This window comes from Megalops cyprinoides, chromosome 5 (assembly GCF_013368585.1).
Source record: "Megalops cyprinoides isolate fMegCyp1 chromosome 5, fMegCyp1.pri, whole genome shotgun sequence".
Lineage (NCBI taxonomy): Eukaryota > Metazoa > Chordata > Actinopteri > Elopiformes > Megalopidae > Megalops > Megalops cyprinoides.
The window spans coordinates 12,148,512-12,169,357 of record NC_050587.1 but is presented as its reverse complement, the minus strand read 5'-3'; the positions used below and the strand labels follow the sequence as shown (position 1 = coordinate 12,169,357).

At 41.4% G+C, this 20,846-nt stretch overlaps 1 protein-coding gene across 1 annotated transcript; it reads right to left on the bottom strand.

The window, feature by feature from the left end:
• Window positions 1–1,657: 1,657 nt before the first annotated feature.
• alpk2 (alpha-kinase 2) lies at window positions 1,658–19,437 on the bottom strand. The gene is made up of 11 exons (XM_036530108.1): window positions 19,363–19,437; window positions 10,823–12,157; window positions 8,039–9,746; window positions 7,746–7,893; window positions 7,108–7,235; window positions 6,985–7,020; window positions 6,402–6,694; window positions 5,991–6,079; window positions 5,661–5,878; window positions 3,683–3,731; window positions 1,658–3,567 (listed from the first exon to the last, which is right to left on the bottom strand). Exons 2-11 carry the CDS (start codon window positions 12,131–12,133, stop codon window positions 3,357–3,359), a joined length of 4,191 nt encoding a protein of 1,396 aa, XP_036386001.1. The 5' UTR covers window positions 12,134–12,157; window positions 19,363–19,437; the 3' UTR covers window positions 1,658–3,356.
• Between the last annotated feature and the right edge of the window lie 1,409 nt (window positions 19,438–20,846).

Genomic DNA, 20,846 nt, shown 5'->3' with positions numbered 1-20,846 from the left:
AACAGCTGCAGATTTCCTCATGTCTGCCACCAATCAAGGTTCAGCGACACGCTGCAGCGGCGTGGCTGGTGCAACCGGCCTGCAATCTCTCCGCAGGCAGATAACCGGGCTGCGTGGTGCGGTGCCGACGTGCTGATCGAACAGCAATGAGAAAGAGCAGGTGATATCCAGAGCGACCGGCGCATTTGGCCATGTGATCAGAGAAGTGGCGCTGCTGTTTGCTCTGAAGCTGTGGGTTTCCATTTGTCACTGATAAGATATTGAAAGGGGTCATTGTGTTCACTTATCCCTGAAAATAATGCGTTTAATTTGAAATGACCACAATGCTGTTGCTGTTGATTTGGGTCTAGGGACAGTCTGTAGTGGTATTTTTCCCAAATGCAACTGTACAGTATAGGCCTAAGCAAGCTGGAAATGCTAATTATTACCCTAAGCAATGCTGACAATAGTGCTAACAGCACTTTAAATGCAAATAATGACCTAACAAATGATACAGCTCCATGATGTGCGGATATTGCAGTGACACAAACGAGTAGAGAAGTCTAGGCCAAAGCTGGTGCTGTTTGCATTACTTTACACAGACAGTGGACTAGGAGAATGCGTGAGGGTGAATGACCCTGTATCTAATCTCTTTCTTTCTCTCCCTCTCCTCTCCACTCACTGCAGTCATCCTGCCCCCTCTCCTCCAGAGCTGTGGAGTGTGACAATGGTGTTTGTGTCCAATGTTATCAAACGCCATTATCACACTAAATAGCTATGGTGAGAAGCATCATCCAGCCCCAGGACCCCCCGCGACATGGAGAGTCACAGTGCAGAGTGGACCTCTGCTGTTCACCTTAATTACTGCAATCTGTCCACACTAACCTAATCAAAACATATCCTGTGCCCCTCTTTTAGCCCCTATATATGGATCCCTCACTGCCTCAAAACCATCATTGCCAGATGCCACCATTTTTGTTGACTCCTTATCTTTTTTTTTTGTTACATTGGGAGCAGACCTGGCACTATGGAGGTGTTAAGGGTGCATTAAGAGTGCACCCCCGGATGGACCTCAGTGTACCCCCATTTCTCTCCTAACTTTTTGTGCACACCTGTGGATTGCAGTTGCACCCCTCTGTATTTTCTCCTGGTGCCAAGCCTGGTTGGGATGTTAATATTGTATCCTGTGCTGCAAATTAAGGCCATTCTAAGAAAAATAAATGCAATTCAACTTTTTGTTTTTAACATGAAATTTAACTGAAATTAAAATCATGGCATAACATAACATTACACAGCCCATGTTAATTAATCTGCTGTCTGAACCTCAGACTGAAAGGTAGGCCGCTAAATAGCAACAATGAGCTCAAAGTATACTGTCATCATAAGCAGTAGCGGTGACCCATTTACCAGAAGGACACACAAGGTGAGTCTGTGAGGGGGGCGTGCACTGAAAGGGCACCTGTGAATTTCAAAAATGAAAATACGTGACCCAGTAGTCTCATATTGTGCCAGCTGAATAGCACATCACATGAGGTGCAGTGATCATTCAAGTCAACAGGGAAACTGGGACGTTGGGCGATCTCAAATTTCCTGACCCGGCAGCTTAAAAGGTCACTCTCTAATGGTCTCTGTGCTGTATTTGATGAAGCACCGACTCAAGAAACAAAAAAATCCCCTTGTTTTATTCTCACAGTATCAACTTAAAAGTAACACATTGGTTTCAGTACAGTTTTAGATATCTAGAAAATAGAAGAAATAAAGAAGGTTCACAGCTTTAACAAACCAGTTTGGACAATGTCTCAGTGATGCACTGTCTTCAGCAAAACTGCATTTAAACTTTACTACAGCTTTACACCCCTTCAAGGGAAGTTAAATGAAAACAAATGTAAACCGACACTAAAACAAAAAAAAACAGTATTACAATGTGTCTGGCAGTCAGCTGATCACCACTGTATTCATTAGAAAGTGAACATTCAGGTGAAAGCTTTCTCCAAAATGACAGAATACAATATTGATGTTTTAGAGTACTATGAAAACAAAAGTACAGTGAAGACAAATTTGCCATTATCAACCCCTCTGTGCATGTATGGGAATGACATCAGGCTGAGGTTCAAATTTATGGGGAGAGAAAGGTATTAATAGTTTGGCGAGAACTCAAACGTGTCTGAATGCTCCTGGAAGCTGCAGAGGTTGCAGGCCGAGCATATCTGCCGAGGCAGACAGACAGCTGGTTTAATAAGTCAACCAGGCAGACGTTCCAGGGGTTGACCCCCTCCCATAGCTGTCCCTTCAGCAGCCAGAGAGCTGCGTTTCCCAACACAAAGCCACTCTTCAGAATGACACGGTGTTATGTTATTGAGGGAAACGTCACCACGTTTCAACATCGGCCATGGACTGGGCTGCTTTCTCCACGCAAAGGGGTTGGGATGTGTGGGGGTTGGGGGCCGCTGATGTTATTTTTCAAACAATTTTCCAAATCCACTTTGACTTTAAAATATTTCCCAAAAATCTGCAGGAGACAAGCCTCTGAAATCTCCAGTGTTAAGAGGCAACCTGACACACTCATTTTGACCTTCAGACCACAGACAAATATTAGTGATTAATTATAGTAAACCAAGTATAACCTTAAAACAGAGTATGTACATCTTAGTCATTTTCTTTAAGGCACATATAGTAGCAACCTCTAGCTGCCCTTAAAGTAAAAAAAAAAACAGAAAGCTTTTAAAATTTTACTTAATTGTTAATATTTCTATTTCCTATCTTACATTACTCTAAAAATTACAGCAATGTCAATGAAAAATTTTCAGAGAGGATTTTAACAGCTGAATTTGTAATGTTTAACTTGTATGTGATCACCGAAAGAAAATACACTTAGTTGCATGAGTTTTAAAAGGTGGCACTTTCCAAAGTGTAAAAGTAAATGCCCATTTTTACTCAATACAATTATGTATATAAATTTGTCCAACTTGAGAGAAATTACCTCTAAAATGTACCATTATTTGGCAAATCTGGTGCATGTGTGTGTGGCTGGAGAGCTCACTTTAATGGCTGTACTTCATTGTCATGGATAGCAGGTCCATCAGATTGCTCTTTGCCATTAAGATAACCCACAAACAACAAAAAGCAAGGAAAAGGTCAACAACGACTCTGCACTGACATGGTTAGCTACCACCTCACTTTCTGCGTCTGAAATTCAGGATAATATCTATTCCTAACTGAAAGCTAATCTCACGTACAGTGCAGCAAATACTTAAGTGAAACAGGATTATATAGATGCAGCTATCTGGTACAAAAGCAGATCCTTTCATTGCCCCCAGACACAGTCTGTGTTGAACACTCTATGCTGATAATGCCCAAGGTTTGAAGGAAAGCATTCCTCAGGATTTGCTCTTCAGGTTGAAGGCGAATGTCTTTTTCTTTGTCTGGGGCTGTGACTTTGGCTTTGGAGCAGGTCCTGTCCTTTTGGGCTTCTGCTGGGCAGGTTGGAGAGATGTGAGGCCCAGTAACTCGCAGAATTTGTTACACTGGTGGAGGGCTTTGAACTGGTCAATAAACGAGGTGGCACAGTTTCCCTTGAACCCCTTGTAACTGAAAAAAAAGTCAGAACCAGAAAATGGTACATGAATTCCATCTATATGGCCAGTGAATAGCATCCTTTTCAAAATGTCAAGGGCTTTTCAATGATTTTTTTCCATAAACTCACCCTTTTTTAGGAGTTGCTATACCCACGTCAGTTAACTTCATCCCCACACCTACAAAGAAAAAGAAGTAAACTCAGAACAGGTAAAAAGAAAGAGGCAAAAAGTATCTCATCCTTGGTGTGATTTGAGTGCTGTAGTACCTCTTCTTTTCAAACAATGATGTGAACCTGACATCCCCTCAAAATGGCAGCCACACGACACACAAATGCCTATGTACATACATACATACACACATACCCGGGTTTTCTTTAGCTGGTAATTACCAATTTGTCCCTGGTAAAATTTATAAAAAAACAGATAAATTAAAAACTCGCCGGTCAAAATGTTCAGTAACAATGCTCATACAAAACGTAGGTATAACGAAGACTATTTATTTATTTAGCTATAACAATTGCTTATTTATGAGTTCAGCGAGCTGTACCCCGACTGGGCTACACTGGCTAAAATTGCCTGTGTTCTGCCCGTGTCAAGCATGCCAGCAGAGAGGGGCTTCTCTCTGCAGAATCAAATTAAGATGCGAAGTCATCTGGAGGAGGAGAGAGTGACGCAAGCTGCAAAGACACATTGGACACATGATTTATAGTTGGCAGTGTAGCATAGTGGTTAAGGAGCAGGACTTGTTGCCGGTTCGATCCCCGCTGGGACGCTGCTGTACCCTTGGGCAAGGTACTTAACCCACAGTTGCCTCAGTAAATATCCAGCTGTATAAATGGATAACATTGTAAAGAACTGTAACCTATGTAAGTTGCTTTGGATAAAAAGCCAAATGAATAAATGTAGCCTTTTTTTAAACAGGCTACAGATGTTACAGGTTACAGATGTTTCGTAATAGTCTACATTTTAACGGCTAATGTTGAGGTTTTGCACAATCATCACTGTTCGTTTTGCTTAATCTTTACTGTTCATTAAATAGTTAAACTGATTTGAGGTCGTTTTCATTCTTTCATCAACCTAGGTGTACATTATATTTGTGTTTGTAACATAGACTTTTATTGAAATGTGACTGGTAAGTTTCAGATTTGTTTGGTAAAATATATTCTTTCTGAACACCAAACCGGCAAGAAAAAAATCCTAGAGGAAACCCTGGCACATACATACATATATACATACATATATAGACACAAGTACACACACACACACACAGCATGTCTGTAGCAAATATTACTGTTGAAATGATTCTAGATGACACCTAAAGGGAACTGAAAGGAATATTATTCAGACACCAACAACTGCATCACAAAGGTGAAGTACTAGGTCAGCAGGGACTATGTGGGTGATTTCTATTAGATTTCTGCAATCAGTTAAAAAAAACCCAGGTGTGCTTCTTAACAGTGATAAATGTGCCTTTAATAACTTGGCAAATCCATATAGGCCATTGAGAAGCAGGCTGCTAATGTAAGTCGCATAGCTTTTGTAAGTGTGGCATCTCCCACTGACAAACTTACAGGCACCTGACAGCACTATGGTATGGTATTGACCAATGCTACCTAAATTAGTATTACACAACTGCAATCACACCAGTTTTGCATCTTAGGCCACATAAGGGGAAAAGGAAAAGGTAGGCTATCATTGGAAAACTGCCAGCTTTTAACATTAACTTTAAGAGTAAATGGGTTATTTCTAGATTGTGTTCAAAGATTATATTTCTTTTTTTAGTCTCTTTTTTGAGAAGGTGGGAGGCTTTATTCATAATCAAAACCATTGTATATTTTACGCCGATATGGTATACCATACTGAAAAAAATGACTGAGATAAATTTCAATACTGAATTTTTGGATCTTCATCCATCGGTTTTCCAGCAGAAGATGAAAGATGTACTGAGCTGGATATCTCAGCATTACTGCATTGATGGAATGTACAAATATTTCAACAGACAAGTGTTGTCATCACTTTTTACATAGTGTGTTTGGTGTCTTTAAATGCATGATTGCTTGTATTTCATGGGTTTTAGTGGTCAGGAAGACGTGGAGTGCAACATACCTTGCATGTCGGTGACCAGCAGGTTGCCCTCAGTCATGTGATAGACCCAGTGCTGGAAGGTGCAGCACTTCTGCCCTGCCTCTGAGTCTCTCCTCGTCAGGTTGATCTCCTTCCCGTCCTTCACAGAGTACTTGACGAAGTCGCCCATCAGCTCCTCCTCCAGCGTGGCGTACGGGATATTATTGGAGGGACGATGCACAAGGAAGATGGGAATGATCCTGGCACATGGGAACACAGAGAGGTTATCCAAAGCCCTGTCCTAGGAAAACTGGACTTATCAGCTCGCTGCTAACACTGAGCACCAATGGTGCAGTGTCATATCATACTCACTCTGGAACCTCTCCAAAAGCCTCTGTGGACTTGGCCACCATTGTGTAGGCCTTGATGTACTCCCTGGCAGTGTTCTGCACATAGCACTCCTGAAGCACAACGCAGAATGAAAATCAATATACACACTCATTTTCCATTACTACAACGACATTCCACCATTTTGTTAGAAAAAGTGTGTTCTCCAACACAAGGCAACTCTCAAATGAAGTTAAATCCCAATCTGTATTCGCTTAGCAGGTACTCATTTGTAAGGTGACCACACAGAGGAAATTTAGCTCAAACTTTTAAGGCAGTTCCTTTCAGGGATTTAACTCAAAAAATGGTCATGCATTTGGTGCCTGCAGCACCACAAGACGCACGATGAGGTCTGCACAGTTATTGTGCTCCACCATCTCCACAGACTGCCCTCACCTCCACAGCCAGGTTGTAGTTCTTGTGGACGAGCTCCTCGTTGTTCTTGGTTCCGTGGCTGACAGCGTTGTGCACCTTGAGCACGCAGGGGTGTCCCGGAGTGAAAGTGGACTGCATGCCCTCGACAAGCTTGGTCCGAAAGGCCCGGCGGTGCATGCCCTCGCCGAAGTGGGCCTCCTCAGTCATGATACTGGCTGGCTGGTTCTCCCCAAAGTACTGCTCACTGAGGAAGTCATCTCTGAACAGCAGCGGGGCACACTTCACATCCTCGCCCATCCCCTCAATCTCTCTCACTGAGGGACAGTGGAAAAAAAAACAAGCTCAAGATCTGGTTCACAACCACAGACAGTCCTCTATCATTACACAACACCCTGTCTTAGTATTGATTCTGGACACTGAATAAATTGCCTACTTGTTGTTCAGTCTACTTTTCTTTGTTGTGTCAAATACAGAGCTTCTTCTACATCAGTTGTGCAGTAATACATTAAAAAGAACAAATGATGTCTCGATCAGACCAGCAGAGTGTGCCACCCATTCAATAACGAGCCAGATCCCACCCTCCCAGGGGGGTGTTGCGGCTCACCTGTGTGGTTTTGACTGGGGATGAATTCATTCAGCACTGAGAAAGAGAAGAGGAAAAGGGTATTTAGACACACCGGGCATCAAGCTCTATACTGAATGAGTGAATTGGCTGGCAAAGGCTTACCATCGGAGGTCAGGTGAAACTCTGACGTCACAGTTCCATGTGGGTAGCTCAGACAGCACTGGTACCTTCCAAGGTCTTTGCTGGATGCCTTGGGGATTGTGAAGGTAACTGGGCTTTCATCACCTGTACTGTAAAGTTCAAGAGCTTTCTTAGTCCATAAAGTGAGAACATCTCTGTCTCTGACCATCACAGCACTATGCCAATAAGCACAACGGAACCGCAACAGTTAAATGAATCATCATAATCGATGTCACAGTTTAACTGCTGTCAACTGCGCTATTGCAGTAAAGATCATACTCTGTGTACAGTGCAGAAATATATAGAGTACATGTTACACACCAGTCATGGTTGGACGTATTCCCAAAGACCTAGTCATAAAAATGTGATGTCATGTAAGTAACAGAAAATCAATAGCATGTCTGAATCACAGCGTTACATAAAAATCGAACGTTGCCCCCACTGTAAGTCATGGCTGAATCACCACCACACTGCTGTCGTGCATGACGCCTGCCAAGATCCAGGCATAGCAAGACTAAGTAGGCAGCTCCGCCAAGTGGTGGGAAAGTGCTTTTGTTGTATGACCGCAAAAAAAATGACAATGGCAGTCTTCTGAGGCGGTGGCTGAAATAAATAAGTACCTTCTCTTTGCTTGTGCCAGAATGACCCCTTCTTTCATCCATTCCACAGTGGTATCCACGGAGACAGCGCTGAACTGGCAGCAGAGGCTGATGCTCCCAGGCTCATCTGAAAGCTTCTCCGCCGTGATGTCCTGCAGCGCTCTGGGGACTAAATCAGAAAACGCAAAAGGCACAAGCACATGTGGCTATATTGAGTTTCCTGGAGTGTTACACGTGCAAGACAATGCCATCCTTTTTTTTACCACAACCAACAAATGAGGGAAACTAATATTTGTGTTTACATTCCCTTTTACCTTCTTTTTCTATCCGTGTCTTCCGCTTGACCACTTCGCTGTAGGCCTTCCTGTGACTCGTCTCTTCTGGAATGGCATGTTCATCATTTTTCATTAGGGAAGAATACTCCTCTGTCTTTGGCTTACATTCTGGAGCTTGGTCTCCATTCTTGTCCTTTGACAAACAGCAACCTTTTAAAATATTTTCATCTGGCTGGGTCACAAGGCCAGCTTCTACAGAGGTGCTTTCTGTTGAAGCTGGGACACTCAGGGTGTTATCTGCAAAGGTGCATTTTTCCTCTATTAAGGTATCTTTTCCCTTGGACACTGCTGCTAAGTAATTTACAGTTGATGGTTCCTGCCTATTATCTGCTTGAAAACAGTCCTTTATGGAAGCAAGAGATGTTGGCTTGTCATTCTTACTTCTACTCTGTGTTACAAGTGTTGTGTCAAAGGCAACGGTTTGCTCCTTCAGAGTTTTCAGTTGGGAACAACTCTCTTCTGCCTTCAGGGTCTCAGTCTCAGCTTTTCCAGGTGCATGCTGGGAGTGTTTTTTCTTCTTCTTGCCACGAGATTTACTGGTGGCTTTTTCTGTTATCACTATTGTCTCAATGACTGTCACAGACACATCGGCTCCTGCCTTTGCTGTCGATGACTCACACGTGTCAAGTGATTCAGGAGGTGGTGTCTCTTGTTTTTTTGACACTTGTGCAGCTGCCTGTTTGGATTTCTCCTTGCGACTAGCTGGTTTCTCTATGGTTTTAAGGCCTGCTGATTTTTTACCCTCTGTCTTTGAGGCTTTGTGAGGCATCTTGATGTTCTTTTTTTGTTCAGCCTCACAGGTATTTTTGCTTTTGACGTCCTCTAAAGATTTACAATCATTGTGGTTTCCATTCTCATCAGCAAGTAGAGTGTCAATGTTTGAAATACCATCCAGGTCCAGTGTGATATATGCTGTGTGAGCTTCCTCATTGACCACAAAGTTGTCACCTGTAAGTATGGTCAACTTTGAAAGTTCATTCCTTGCATTATTGACCGTGGAAGAGGCTTTGGTCCTCTTATTGTCAAGGGACAAAGGATGTTGTGAATCCTCAGGTAATGGAGACTTTACACGCTTTTTATTGAGACTTTGACCAGAACAAGCTGTTAACGTTTCATCTCTGTTATCTGGTCGGTAATCACTGCATGCTTTGTCTCCTTTTCCACCATGAAACAATTTTTCCTTTCGATTTTCCAAATAAAGTTCCCTTGTTCTATCAAAAATTCCATTCAGAGCAGTGTTTAAAAACCTGCCACACTGTTGGTCCCTTTCCAAAGTGACGTCTGCACAAATGTGAGAACTTCTTTGGCAAATTGGAGCTAAAGGCATGATAAAACTGGGGCTTTCATTTTTCTCCTCTTGGTTACTGACAAGGAGGTGTTCGGTCCCGTGACTCACTCCAGATCCCTTCTCCTCAGCCTCAGAGTAACTTTGTATTTGGTGGCTTGTGTGAAGCGGGGCACATGCCACATCTCTGTAGACGGTCTCCTCTACTCTCTGAAGAACTGCGCTGGGTCTGTCAATGGAGTCTCCTAGTTCCTCCCAGCGTGTGCCCTCCACAGCTGACGGCTGGCCGGGGTAACCTGAGAACGTCAAGGACCCATTGCTCCTTTCCGCTCCTTTCTTAATCCCCAAGTCAAGCGAAGAGAGGGTGTCTTCTGTCACCTCCCAAAGTGCATTAGTCTCTGACTGCGATGGAAAAAACCCAGTGTCATAAGTTGTTCAACATTAAACTAATTCACTTACAAGATGGAAATTTTCCTCACAGAATAGACGAACATACATTGTGTGCACGTGACATACATCGTGCAATATCTAAACCAGTTTAGACCAGTCATATGGAATTCCAGTACAGGTCAGCTATAATCTCTTTCCACCTCTTCTCATTTTCTGTATTTCAGTTTTCTTTTTATGAACGTACCTTTCTTTGACACCCTTTAGGATGTCTTCAGAAACCGTCATGTTTAGATGCAGGAGTCGACTAAACACTTGGGCTCGGGAAGAGATAAGCACTATTAAAGGCGAAAGCCCTGGGCTACGCCACCCAAGCATACTCTGATTGACATTTGGATTGAACCAATCATACCCAACTCGCTGGCCTTTTGTCCACTGAGCTTCATGTGACTGTTCACAGGGTATGGACTGGGGTGCAGCGTGCCGGGTGTCATATTACAGTGCTCAGCTGTGCTTGGCCCCCTCCTCCCTTTGGGGATGCTTACTATTATCATCCAGGGCATTCTATATTTAGTTGGCATTTCTGTTTATCTGCGGTTTTTCAAAACCTCACATTTCCTTTGCAGCAGTAGCTGTCACTCTCGGTCTGTTGGGCGGTGTGAGTAATCAAAGGAGCAGATAGCTCCACCCCCAGGGCTCTGAGCCAGACCCTGAGAGCTCTAGTTGACTGGTGACATCAAAACATAGTGAACTACTCTGTCATTCATATCAAAAGGGAATGACTGAATATACATACTGTATAGACACAAATTACTAATATTTGCCCAATTGAACAATTGTCAACTTTGTGATACTTCAAAGTGTTAAAATATTACTTATGTACATTTTCATTACATTTACATTTATTCATTGGGCAGACACTTTTATCCAAAGTGACTTACAAGTGAAGGAGAGTATGAAACAAGCAAAAGCCTGTACTAATGTACAGGAAAATGCAATAACACTGAGCTAAATCTATTTTAATCTACTGATTGATTCCGACTTTTCTGTACACCTGTGGAGTATGTAATACAACACATTTATGATCTCACCTCAGGTTCCTGCTGTTCTTTAGATGTATCTTGGTATTCTGAGTTTCTGTCCTTCTCTTCCTCCTGTGAAACCTTTATTTGACAGTCAATATCCATGTCCTTTTCTCCGGCAAACACATTGTCCCTCACAGAAATTATATCCGCAGTTCTGTCACTTACAGATGGCATGGCATCAGTTATATCCGAAGCATAGAAATTTGCTGAAGCTACAGTGTGATGAACACTCATACGTCTCTGGTTCTCTGAGGTCACTGGAGTAATGTTCTCTGTGAGTGGAGTATGTCTTGGCTCCTTATCTCTGTCGGGAGACGACTGATCGTCTGAGGCGCCAACCAGGATTTTTATCTGGGTCTGGACTTTCTCTCCTCCCCCTTCTGCTGCCAATCCGGCATGGTCTTGGGCATCTTTGGTTAAACGCATATTTTCTGCTGTAACTGAGTTTTCTTCACTCTTCTGGGACTCCAGTTCTTGGCCTTTGATTGCCATGGCTGCCAATTCCGGTACTACTACGACTGGAGCTTCATCTGGGTTATGAGCAACAATATGAACTCCGTCTGAGTATGCACTTGACCAGCTGTCTGTGTATGGCCATCCTTCAACAGGTGGCATCCTCAACCGTGAGTCATCAATGACCAGGCCAATGGCAGCCTCTGTTACCAAGGGGTAATCTAACACCTTCGTGTTTCTTCTGCGATTACCGTCAAAGCTTGTGACGACAGAGCGCTTGTTCTGTTTGTCCATAATAGGACCGTCATCATCACCTGCTGGCATGTGGCCTGCACGCAGCCACAACTCATGAGAACCATAGCAACTGCTTGTTGCATCTGCCTGCATTAAGTTGACTGCTTGCGTTGAAGTGCAACTGTCATTTAAGCTGCTTGGAATGACATGCCCGCTTAGACTTGCTGTCGACTGTGCCACCTCACCTTTTTGGTTAATCTGGTGCACCTCTGACCTCCAAACAATGTCACGCGAGCCAGTCATGCAGCCCTCTGTCCTCTGAGTATCCATAAAGGACAAAATGTTTTCTTCCGTACTGCAGAGGGTATCTGCTCTGCTGTCATTGTGCAGGCTGTAGTTATCCAGCTGAGTTATGGCATTCTGCTCATTGCCCGCTGATTCAGGCCAAGGCTGAGCAGTGGACGCCTCTGATGACAGCGGTTTATTTGTAACGTCGGGGTCCACCTGGTCCGCAGTTGTCTCCTCTCTTGTGTTAGTCACGTTGTGTTGCTCTTCGGTGCATGCCCGGGTCACAGGGTGGTGATGTGGGCCAAAGCGCCAAATCTCCAGCACGGTCAAAAAGCGGGCCATTCCCTGATCGTTTCCTCAGCACGCCTACAGTCAAACGCAAACATTCAGTAACAATCAGTTACACAAAAAAATTTATAAAACTTACCCTTACAAATGTAGTTTCTCTTTATCACTTATGTGTCTCTCTTCCTGTTTCTGTCTCTCTCTCCCTGGTTCTGTGTGTGTATGTGTGTCTTTCTCTCTCTGGTTCTATGTTTCTGTCGGGTTCTGTGTGTTTCTTTCTGGTTCTTTCTCTGATTTCGTGTGCCTCTCTCCCTGGTTCTATCGCTCATCTCTCCAAATTTTAAAATTTGTGAATAACATTTTTTCCTAAGCTCTTTGTGGAGACAAAGTCGTTGAAATAAACATCTTAAAAGTAATATTAAAAAAAAAATTAAATCTCTCCTTGTTTCTGTGTCCCTACCGCTTTCTCCCCGGCTCTCTCCCTGGTTCTGTGTCTCGTTCTCTGTGGTTCTGTGTGCCTCTCTCCACCATGTGCTGTGTCTCCCTGGTTCTGTGTCTCGTTCTCTGTGGTTCTGTGTGCCTCTCTCCACCATGCGCTGTGTCTCTCTGGTTCTGTGGCTCTTTCTCCCAAACTGTATGTGACTGATACCACTCTGATGGCTCTCTTCTGTCACTTTGTGCCCCTCCCCCAACACTGACTGTTGCTATTAAAAGAGAAACTAATTAAGTTTGGTCTGCATTTCACAGTAAACTCCTTTGACATAAAATTAGCCTTTAATTTTCTGGGCTTGAACCCTACATCCCTTATCCATGTATATGATTTCTACGGGTGCAAGTCTAATTAATACATGCCTTTTATTGTATATTGAAATATTATTCCAAAAAGAATATTACTATTGGGTTACAACAAATCTAAAGCACGAATATTTAGTTTTCCAACAGGTAACATTAACATAGTGGCCAACCCACAAATGATCTGACAGCAAGGTTCTAATGTTAAAACATCATTAGTATTAAGCGTTTTCTACAAAAGCACGTGTGTATTTTTATTAAGCTGACTCCTAATGCACTCACAGTATCACAGTGTACTCACTGAAATCTGTGCATCCATTGTGTCTGCCTCAGTCAGACTGGGGTTGCCTTTTCAGTTTTTTTCAAGTTTAATCACAAACTCACTCAGTGTGGCTTTTTAAATCCAGATTTGATCCACTGACTTGTTTGGTTTCTTTACTGTATGTTGTTTTGTTAAGGCCTAATCATTTCATACCATCATTAGTTAGATGTTAGATCATACATCATACAGGATGTATGATGGGTGATATTTTGTAATGACAGGGTGATGTTCAGCTTCATTTCAGTCAGCACACCATGCCATGAAATCAGATTCCCATCTGAAGATTATTGCTAGGATGGGAAATGAAATTGACCATCCCCCTGAAGAGTCTAATAGGACATCACAGAGGGTATTTAAAATCCACTGAATACCAGTGACATCCTCTCTTGCCTCCTACTTGTGGCATGAGGTCTATCTATATTTGTCTGCTTGTTTTTCCAAACCAATAACACTTTAACATTGTCACTGTGCACAAGAATATCACAGACAAAATATCTTTTGGTATCTCTCTTTTGCTGAGCTGCCTCATATATACTAATTGGGTAAAAATTAAATGAGAACCCTTCCTAACAAATACAGATCTTAATGAAAGGATTTAAGGCTTGTTAGTTACCTAGCTTATTGCTATATTTAGCGAACTTGTGGACATCCTTACTAGGAGTTATTCTGTGGTCTTTTGTTCATCGGTGTTTATTGAATAAAGTGTAACAAGAGCTAGCTCATTAGCTGACTAGCTTTTCCTTCACCAGCTTCACTGCTGCCTGCTCTGTGTCTGTACGCGAAAGCGTGTGTTGCTCATTTGTCATTTTGTTCTTGTCAGAACTCAGCCAGCAGGAGCCTCTTTGTCCATACGGCTGAATGGTGCTGTGGGCGCCTGCACCCCCCATTGTGTACCCCATAGCTGTAAAGCTCCTCAGCTCAGTATGCAGACTCTACAGCGCCTTCCTGCACCACTGGAACTGAACTGCAACAAAAAGAAACTTACAAGAGCCTCTTTGTCCATAAGGCTGAATGTTGCTTGAGGCCACTTAACCTCACGTGTGTACCTCATAGCTGCCTGGCTCCTTGGCTCAGAACTGAGACCTTATAACCCCATCCTAGGTGGCTACCAATTAACAACCAGCAATAATAACAAAATTAAAAAAAAAAAAAAAATTAATAGGTAATAATTGTTGAGATAAACTGAGAGGAGCTACTACTTCCATATAGTTGAGTGCTGTCATCTGTTACTTCACCTCCCCTTTGCATTACATGACTGTAGCTGCTGGGGTTCCTTTATACAATCTATAGCACACCCTTGTCCTCATAAATGTGACCCCTGCATGCCATAGATAACTGGGTGAGCAGTACCTTCAAGGCTAAAGCCTTGCAGTCTTGGCTGGGCACTGTTGCTTATATAATACTGTAGGTGGAAGGCTTAGCATATTTATCCCCCACCAGAAAGACATCAGAAATGGTCCTTTTGACAGACATCATTATAGGCGGTGCTAGTCTCCCAGCCCAGGCACTTGGACTATACAGGCAAGATCCAGATTACTGCAATTCAGTGGTTGTCAGTTAGCAGCCCTTGTCTGAGTGGCAACTAGAAAGGCTGCTACCACCAGTACTTGAAACCTCACCTGCCTGCCCTTTTGGTCATTCATTCTGTTGTGTCTCTTTGGCCCTACAGTGTCAATAGAGCCCCAAGTGGACTGGGTGTCATATAAATATGCTTCAGCTGGAAGCAGTCTGTCAATCCTTTTTCCTCCTGGTGGTACTGTCTCTGCTGTTGTCTCTGGCAGCTTCCCAGAGGATGTTGAGCGTTAACAGTCCTCAGCCTAGTCTGTATGCAGGTTAAAGGGCTTGTCTGCATACAGATGGTCCTTCCCAGCTGGAGATCTACCCTCAGTAGAGCTAGGCTGAGTTTTCATAACTAGACTGCTCTCTTGATATGATGACTTACCTTCCACCACAGTTGAGTCATTTTGTTTTTAGCTCCTGGTTGATAGCAAGCATTGCAGCCTTTAATTTTGTGTTTTTCTCACAAAGTATTATTTTGTTATTTTATAATAAAATAATATTTTAATAATATATTATTTTATAATATTAGGAATAAAAATCCTCCAACAGCAAAGGAAAAACAAAGGGTGTTGCTGTTTAGAAAGGAACCTCACTAGTATTGATCTAGCTAGGTACACCTTCACTGTGTTATACCATACATTCACATTCACTGTTCTGAATGCGTGTAGCACTGCTGGTTAAATACAGACTAAATCCATTTTTGTATGTGTTAGCCACCCAAACTATAATACAACCAGCTTTGTATTGGGGAAAGGGCACTGAAGGACTAGTATGCACATTTCCATGGATCCACACTTATGCAGAGAAGGAGGTGGGAAACACTGCTCTAGCTGATGGTTTCAACATCAGTTGAGCTCCAAAAAATTGCATTTGTATTATATGCAAAAGTATTTAGCTATACCTAATGATTAAGATTTATTTGCATATCTATGGGGACAAAGAGGAAAATGTTTACAGTGAATCTGTCTGTGCGGCATTCAGACCCCACGCATTATCAACCGTATTATCCTCTCAGTTTGTATTTGATTTATACATCAGTTTTTTGGTCTGATTTGAGTTCTGTCCTGCATAATTGCACCAAGGATACAATGAAGCTGTCATCACACAACACCCTGTTGGAGAGGGTCATTAACATCGCTTCTGTTTCCTTCCATTTACACTGTCTACACAAATCCCATCTGGCTGAAAAGCAGGATCTGTAATGGTTTCTATACTGATGCTTTTACATTAACCCAACCTAATAATTACTGTTCACATCCAGAAAAAAAGATGAGGCACACACAATAATTGTTGTCTAAACTATCAAAGTGACATATTTATTACTCTTTCTCCCATTAAAGGAATACAGTGGCCTATTGAGTTGCAAACATAAACTCTACCATATCTAATGCTTATCTTTGAAACTCAACCCACCACTATATTTGAAGAACTTATCTCTGTTATAAAATGATCACATGCTAGATCACTGTTAGAATGTTTAATACTTATCGTATTTTATTACCCCTTTGTTATGCAATATGTTTGATGGCATTTATACACCATGCTAAAGCAAGTCAATTCCATAAATGGATCACTCTGCTCATTTGTTTGTCAGGATTAATGTCATTAAAATTAATGTCCTGCCCATATTAAATAACCTCTGCCTCTTTACCTTACTATGTATCCATGGTTTATAAGTGACCACAGGTAAAACTGAAATGATAGAGAAATTGAAGTTACACTGTATCATTACACTACCTTCTGAAACACTGTTTTTCAGAATTATACTGTACCAGTATGTGACTTTTTTTCAGAACAAAATAACAGAATGTGCTTGCTATTTGGTGGCCCACTAGGATGGAGAGCTGAGGAACATGCTCAATTAATGTTTATCTGAAAAGAGGGATTTAAATTCCCATATAGTAAAAGCCCTGTGTCCTGGTTTGATTTGGTCCGCTCACATCATATTCGCCTGCATAAAATGAAATACACTGCTCCTGCTCAGCTGGACATAGCTAACTGGAGAAGTTAATACCAAGCCAATAGTACAAGCTAATTAGCTCGTTAGCTAACTAATGGCGACTACTTAAAGGGACTCACAGTTCTTTGCTTAAGATAGGAAAGCAGTATACATTTCTGTACATCCATAGCCTGATCAACACAGCTAAGTATTATATTTTTAGCTACCTAGCTAGTTATTAACAGAAGATCAGTGATTGGGTGCTAGTCTAACCAAAAGAAGTGATGGGCAGTGATTAGCTGATTGTAACAGTTGTCACCTATTACCAAAGTCGCATGGTTGGTACCCCGTAGACCTGGGTTTGAGGCCGGGTGGGGTGACTGCTCTCGCCCTTCGCTACAAAGACATTGGTTCAGTTGAGTGACTAGTTAACTATATAAGGCAAAAGATAATGTAACTAGCTAAGCTTAGCAATAGTGAACTCAATAATTAATGCAATATTTTCTGTGTTGGCAATCAGGCTCCTGGCTCCTCCCTTTGGGCTGCTAGCTTGTGCTAGCCAGAGCCACAAGTCTTTGAGACAGATAGCTACCATCATTGAAACTGTCTCAAAGACAGGTGGAACTAGCCAATTAGTTCTGTTGCTATGGGCCCCAGTCATCGTTGGCTGATGACACGGATGTGATCTAACCTGGGCCATAGAGGTCAACCATGTCCTTGCAGCAGCAAGTGCTTTAACAGTTTGAGCCACTCGCAAGGCCCTTGTGTACTTGCTCTTGTAAGTCTTTTGCTGAAGGGGAACTTGTTAAACCTTTTTGGAACTTTATAATTGGGCTGCACAACTTAATCACATGCTAGGGTGGTTTCTTGACCACCATTCCCCATGGATTCTTATGCCAACTAAATTAACCATTCTCATTAGAGACAAGTCACTTGTACTGCTACCAACTTTATCTCACTGGATCTTGTTAGAGAGACTTTGCCTTAACACTAGGAGGTTCTGTACTATATCAGCACATGTTCCCTGACCTCATTACAGTGATACAACAACATAATGCTATATGACTTGACCTATATGATATGGTTTGTCTGTGCACCTATCAATCTTCTACCTGAATACAATGTAGTTAGAGCCTGGGCGACGCCTTGACCTGGAGGAAAACAGCTGTACACAGCATGTATTTTTTTACAAATATATTGAGAAAATTAATAGCACAGATGAGGTCCAGGGGAAAAATATCAGTGCTATTTAATTACTCTACTCTTCAAGTTTCTAAACATCTTCAAAAGTGTTGCAATGTGCTTTAACATTGTTCTGAGTTTGTTATTTTATTGATCTCAGAATGAATACAACGTAATCTTCTTTGTCTTTTTTCCTCTCTGTACGATTTCTTATCACTTCACAAGTCACTCACTCTATCAAATCAATGCTGTGGTCAACAGCATTAAAATCTAGGTAATACTACTTCTATATCAAAGAATATGATAAAGATCTGTAATTCATCTAATAATCATTCTTTCTTCAATCAGGCAATAAGTTGGATTTGAAAGTTGTAAGTGATGTTATATTGACATTGTTTACACCTATCCATGATTAGTTTTCATTGTTATCACTGTATATAATTTCAAATTGATTTTTACATTCTACCCTCACCCCAAGAGGTGAGTATGATTATTATGAATGAGTATGAATATGATGTAGTATGATTATTTATCAAAAAGCAGCTGTAACACACTGGTAGGCATATATGTTTTGGCACTGCTGTCAATTTTATTAAGTTCTACAGCAGCAGTTTTTATATTTGATACTAAATATTTCTCCCTTACAGTAGCTCAGTTTTTCATTATTGCGTAGGTCTTACATTTCTTAGATAGTTGAAATTCAAATACAGCACCCACTTTGTGATTATGATAAGATACCAACATTTTCTTTGAAGAAATGCCTATATGAGAGTTACATAACAGGTTCACAATATATTTTTAAAAATATAATCTCAATTTTCTATTTTTAGAGGGTGAGTTATGTCTCTGTATCTCCCTCCTGTCCATAGTTTTTTTTGCATATTTCTGTTAAAGTGCTATTCCATCTTCTCACTATTTTTAGGGAGTGTTTTTCTTTCTTTTTTTGACAGCTTGCTGCTTGTCTTATTTGTTCTTTTGGAAGAAAGCAAATAAATAAGTAATAAAATCTGAAATTAACTCCCTTCCAAAACACAGCAAATAAAGCAGAACAGAATTAAATGTAACTTCATTTACACAGACTAAAAATGAATTCAAGACCAAATAAAAACTTCTAACTGATTAAATTTAATAAACTGACCTAAAGCTTAAAGATAATTTGTAAAATGTTAACCTCCAAAGAAATAAATACCACATCAATGAAAACCTGCAGCAACACCATTGTGATTAAAACACGTGAACACACACATAAATTACAGAGTCAATAAATCAGAAGCAGTGACTTAATATAGTTTGAACAAATGCTACCACTCCAAATAAGAAGGGAAAGCTCGTAAAACACGTCACCACAAACAAACCACGCTAATGACTTAAGTTTAGACCTCCCCTGGGTAAACAACATGCCTGCCATTGTTATTACCCATTGGCAGAATGAAAATAGTGACTGAATCAATTGACTGCCCTTGGGGCTATTTCCAGAATGCTCTTACTTACCTTTTTAACATCCGAATAGCTGATAATACTAGCTGATGATGTAGGAGATAGGAACATGTTCACACACAGTTGAGGGGCAGGGTCTATTTTTAAAGTCAGTTTCCCCCCAAGTACAAAGTCAGTTACCTGATAGCATGAACATGTGCTGTTCTTGAACACTTAACACCACAAATCTATATTTACACAAGCAGCAATACATGCTTACAAACATGCGTCTATGAGTGGGTTGATCAACAACGGTAAATGAGGTGTGTCATCCAGGCAAAGAGTGCATCTTAAATATGATAATTGGTGCATATCTGTTGAGTGAAATCACTGAATTAAACAAACAGCATGAGGAATATTTAGTCTGTGTAAATACAAAAAAAGAGACTAAAGTGGATGATTCTAAACCTATTCAGGGGATATTAATTTCCATACAATGGAATGTGCCTATTGGAGAACTTGGAGTTTCCAGGGGTGTAGTGGTGCTAATTTTTGGCTTGGAGTTTGCTGAAGAGATCACACCTGTCCATGAGGCGAGGTCATTGACCTCCCCGTTTGGCTGTCATAAACAAGGCAAATATGATAGAGGTTGGATGCTATGATGAACAACTCAACTCAACCACCTCAGCATGGTTAACAAAATAGGCTGGGGAAGATTGTTAAACTTTGCCAAAAGACCATTGGCACTAACTTGAATAATCTAGGCCATGTTTATCAAGTTAGAGTCACTCAGAGGGCAAAGGCCATTCTGGCAGACACTCAACACCCTCTTCATGCAGAATTTTGTCTCCTGCCATCAGGGAGGAAGTACACTTTCCCTAGGAGGGCCAAATCAAACAGATATCTGAGATCATTTGTTCCATCAGCTGTTGGGTTTTTAAACAAGCTGTAGGTCTACTTGCTATTGCACATACATTTTAACAATGGACTAATGGACTCTTAGTGTTTTATATCTCATTGCATTTTTAATACGATAACAATCTACTGTATGTTATATGTATTTATGCTCTGTATTTATTCATATTTTATTTATTTTATGATGTGTGTTGGTTGTGTTGACTACTGTTTGCAAACCAAATTGCCCCTCAGGGACAATAAAGACTATCCAATCCAATCCAATCTAATCCAACAACTGACTTAGAAAGCAAGCGGTAGGTTGGATTTTCATACTACTGAATACAACTGGTTTATTTAGGCATGGTTAATTGCATAGGGATTGTCTAAAAGTTCTCCTCCTTTATTTGGAACATGAACTGAGAACTCCATTGAAACTGGTCTCCAGTACTAGATTATGTGAACCTCCTTTAAGAAAGGAAAACTGCTGCAGCGTACACTTTGCCTCCACTATGGGCCCTTCGGCCACACTGAACACAGAGGACAACGGAAACAAATTCCGTTAGGGGCTTGTGATGTACCCAGCTTCTTCCCTGAAGATAGCTTCATTCCTTTCCACAAAATCAGCTCTGCTGCACATGAGTCTGTGATGTCTTATGATCAGG

What these genes read in the sequence shown, in the direction of transcription:
- alpk2 (XM_036530108.1), bottom strand. Translation starts at nt 12,133, where the DNA reads ATGGCCCGCTTTTTGACCGTGCTGGAGATTTGGCGCTTTGGCCCACAT. An exon ending in CTGGCACAAGCAAAGAGAAG is followed by an intron (nt 7,236 to 7,745) that starts GTACTTATTTAT and finishes TGAACTTTACAG; the next exon opens with TACAGGTGATGAAAGCCCAG. An exon ending in CCCCAGTCAAAACCACACAG is followed by an intron (nt 6,695 to 6,984) that starts GTGAGCCGCAAC and finishes ACTGTCCCTCAG; the next exon opens with TGAGAGAGATTGAGGGGATG.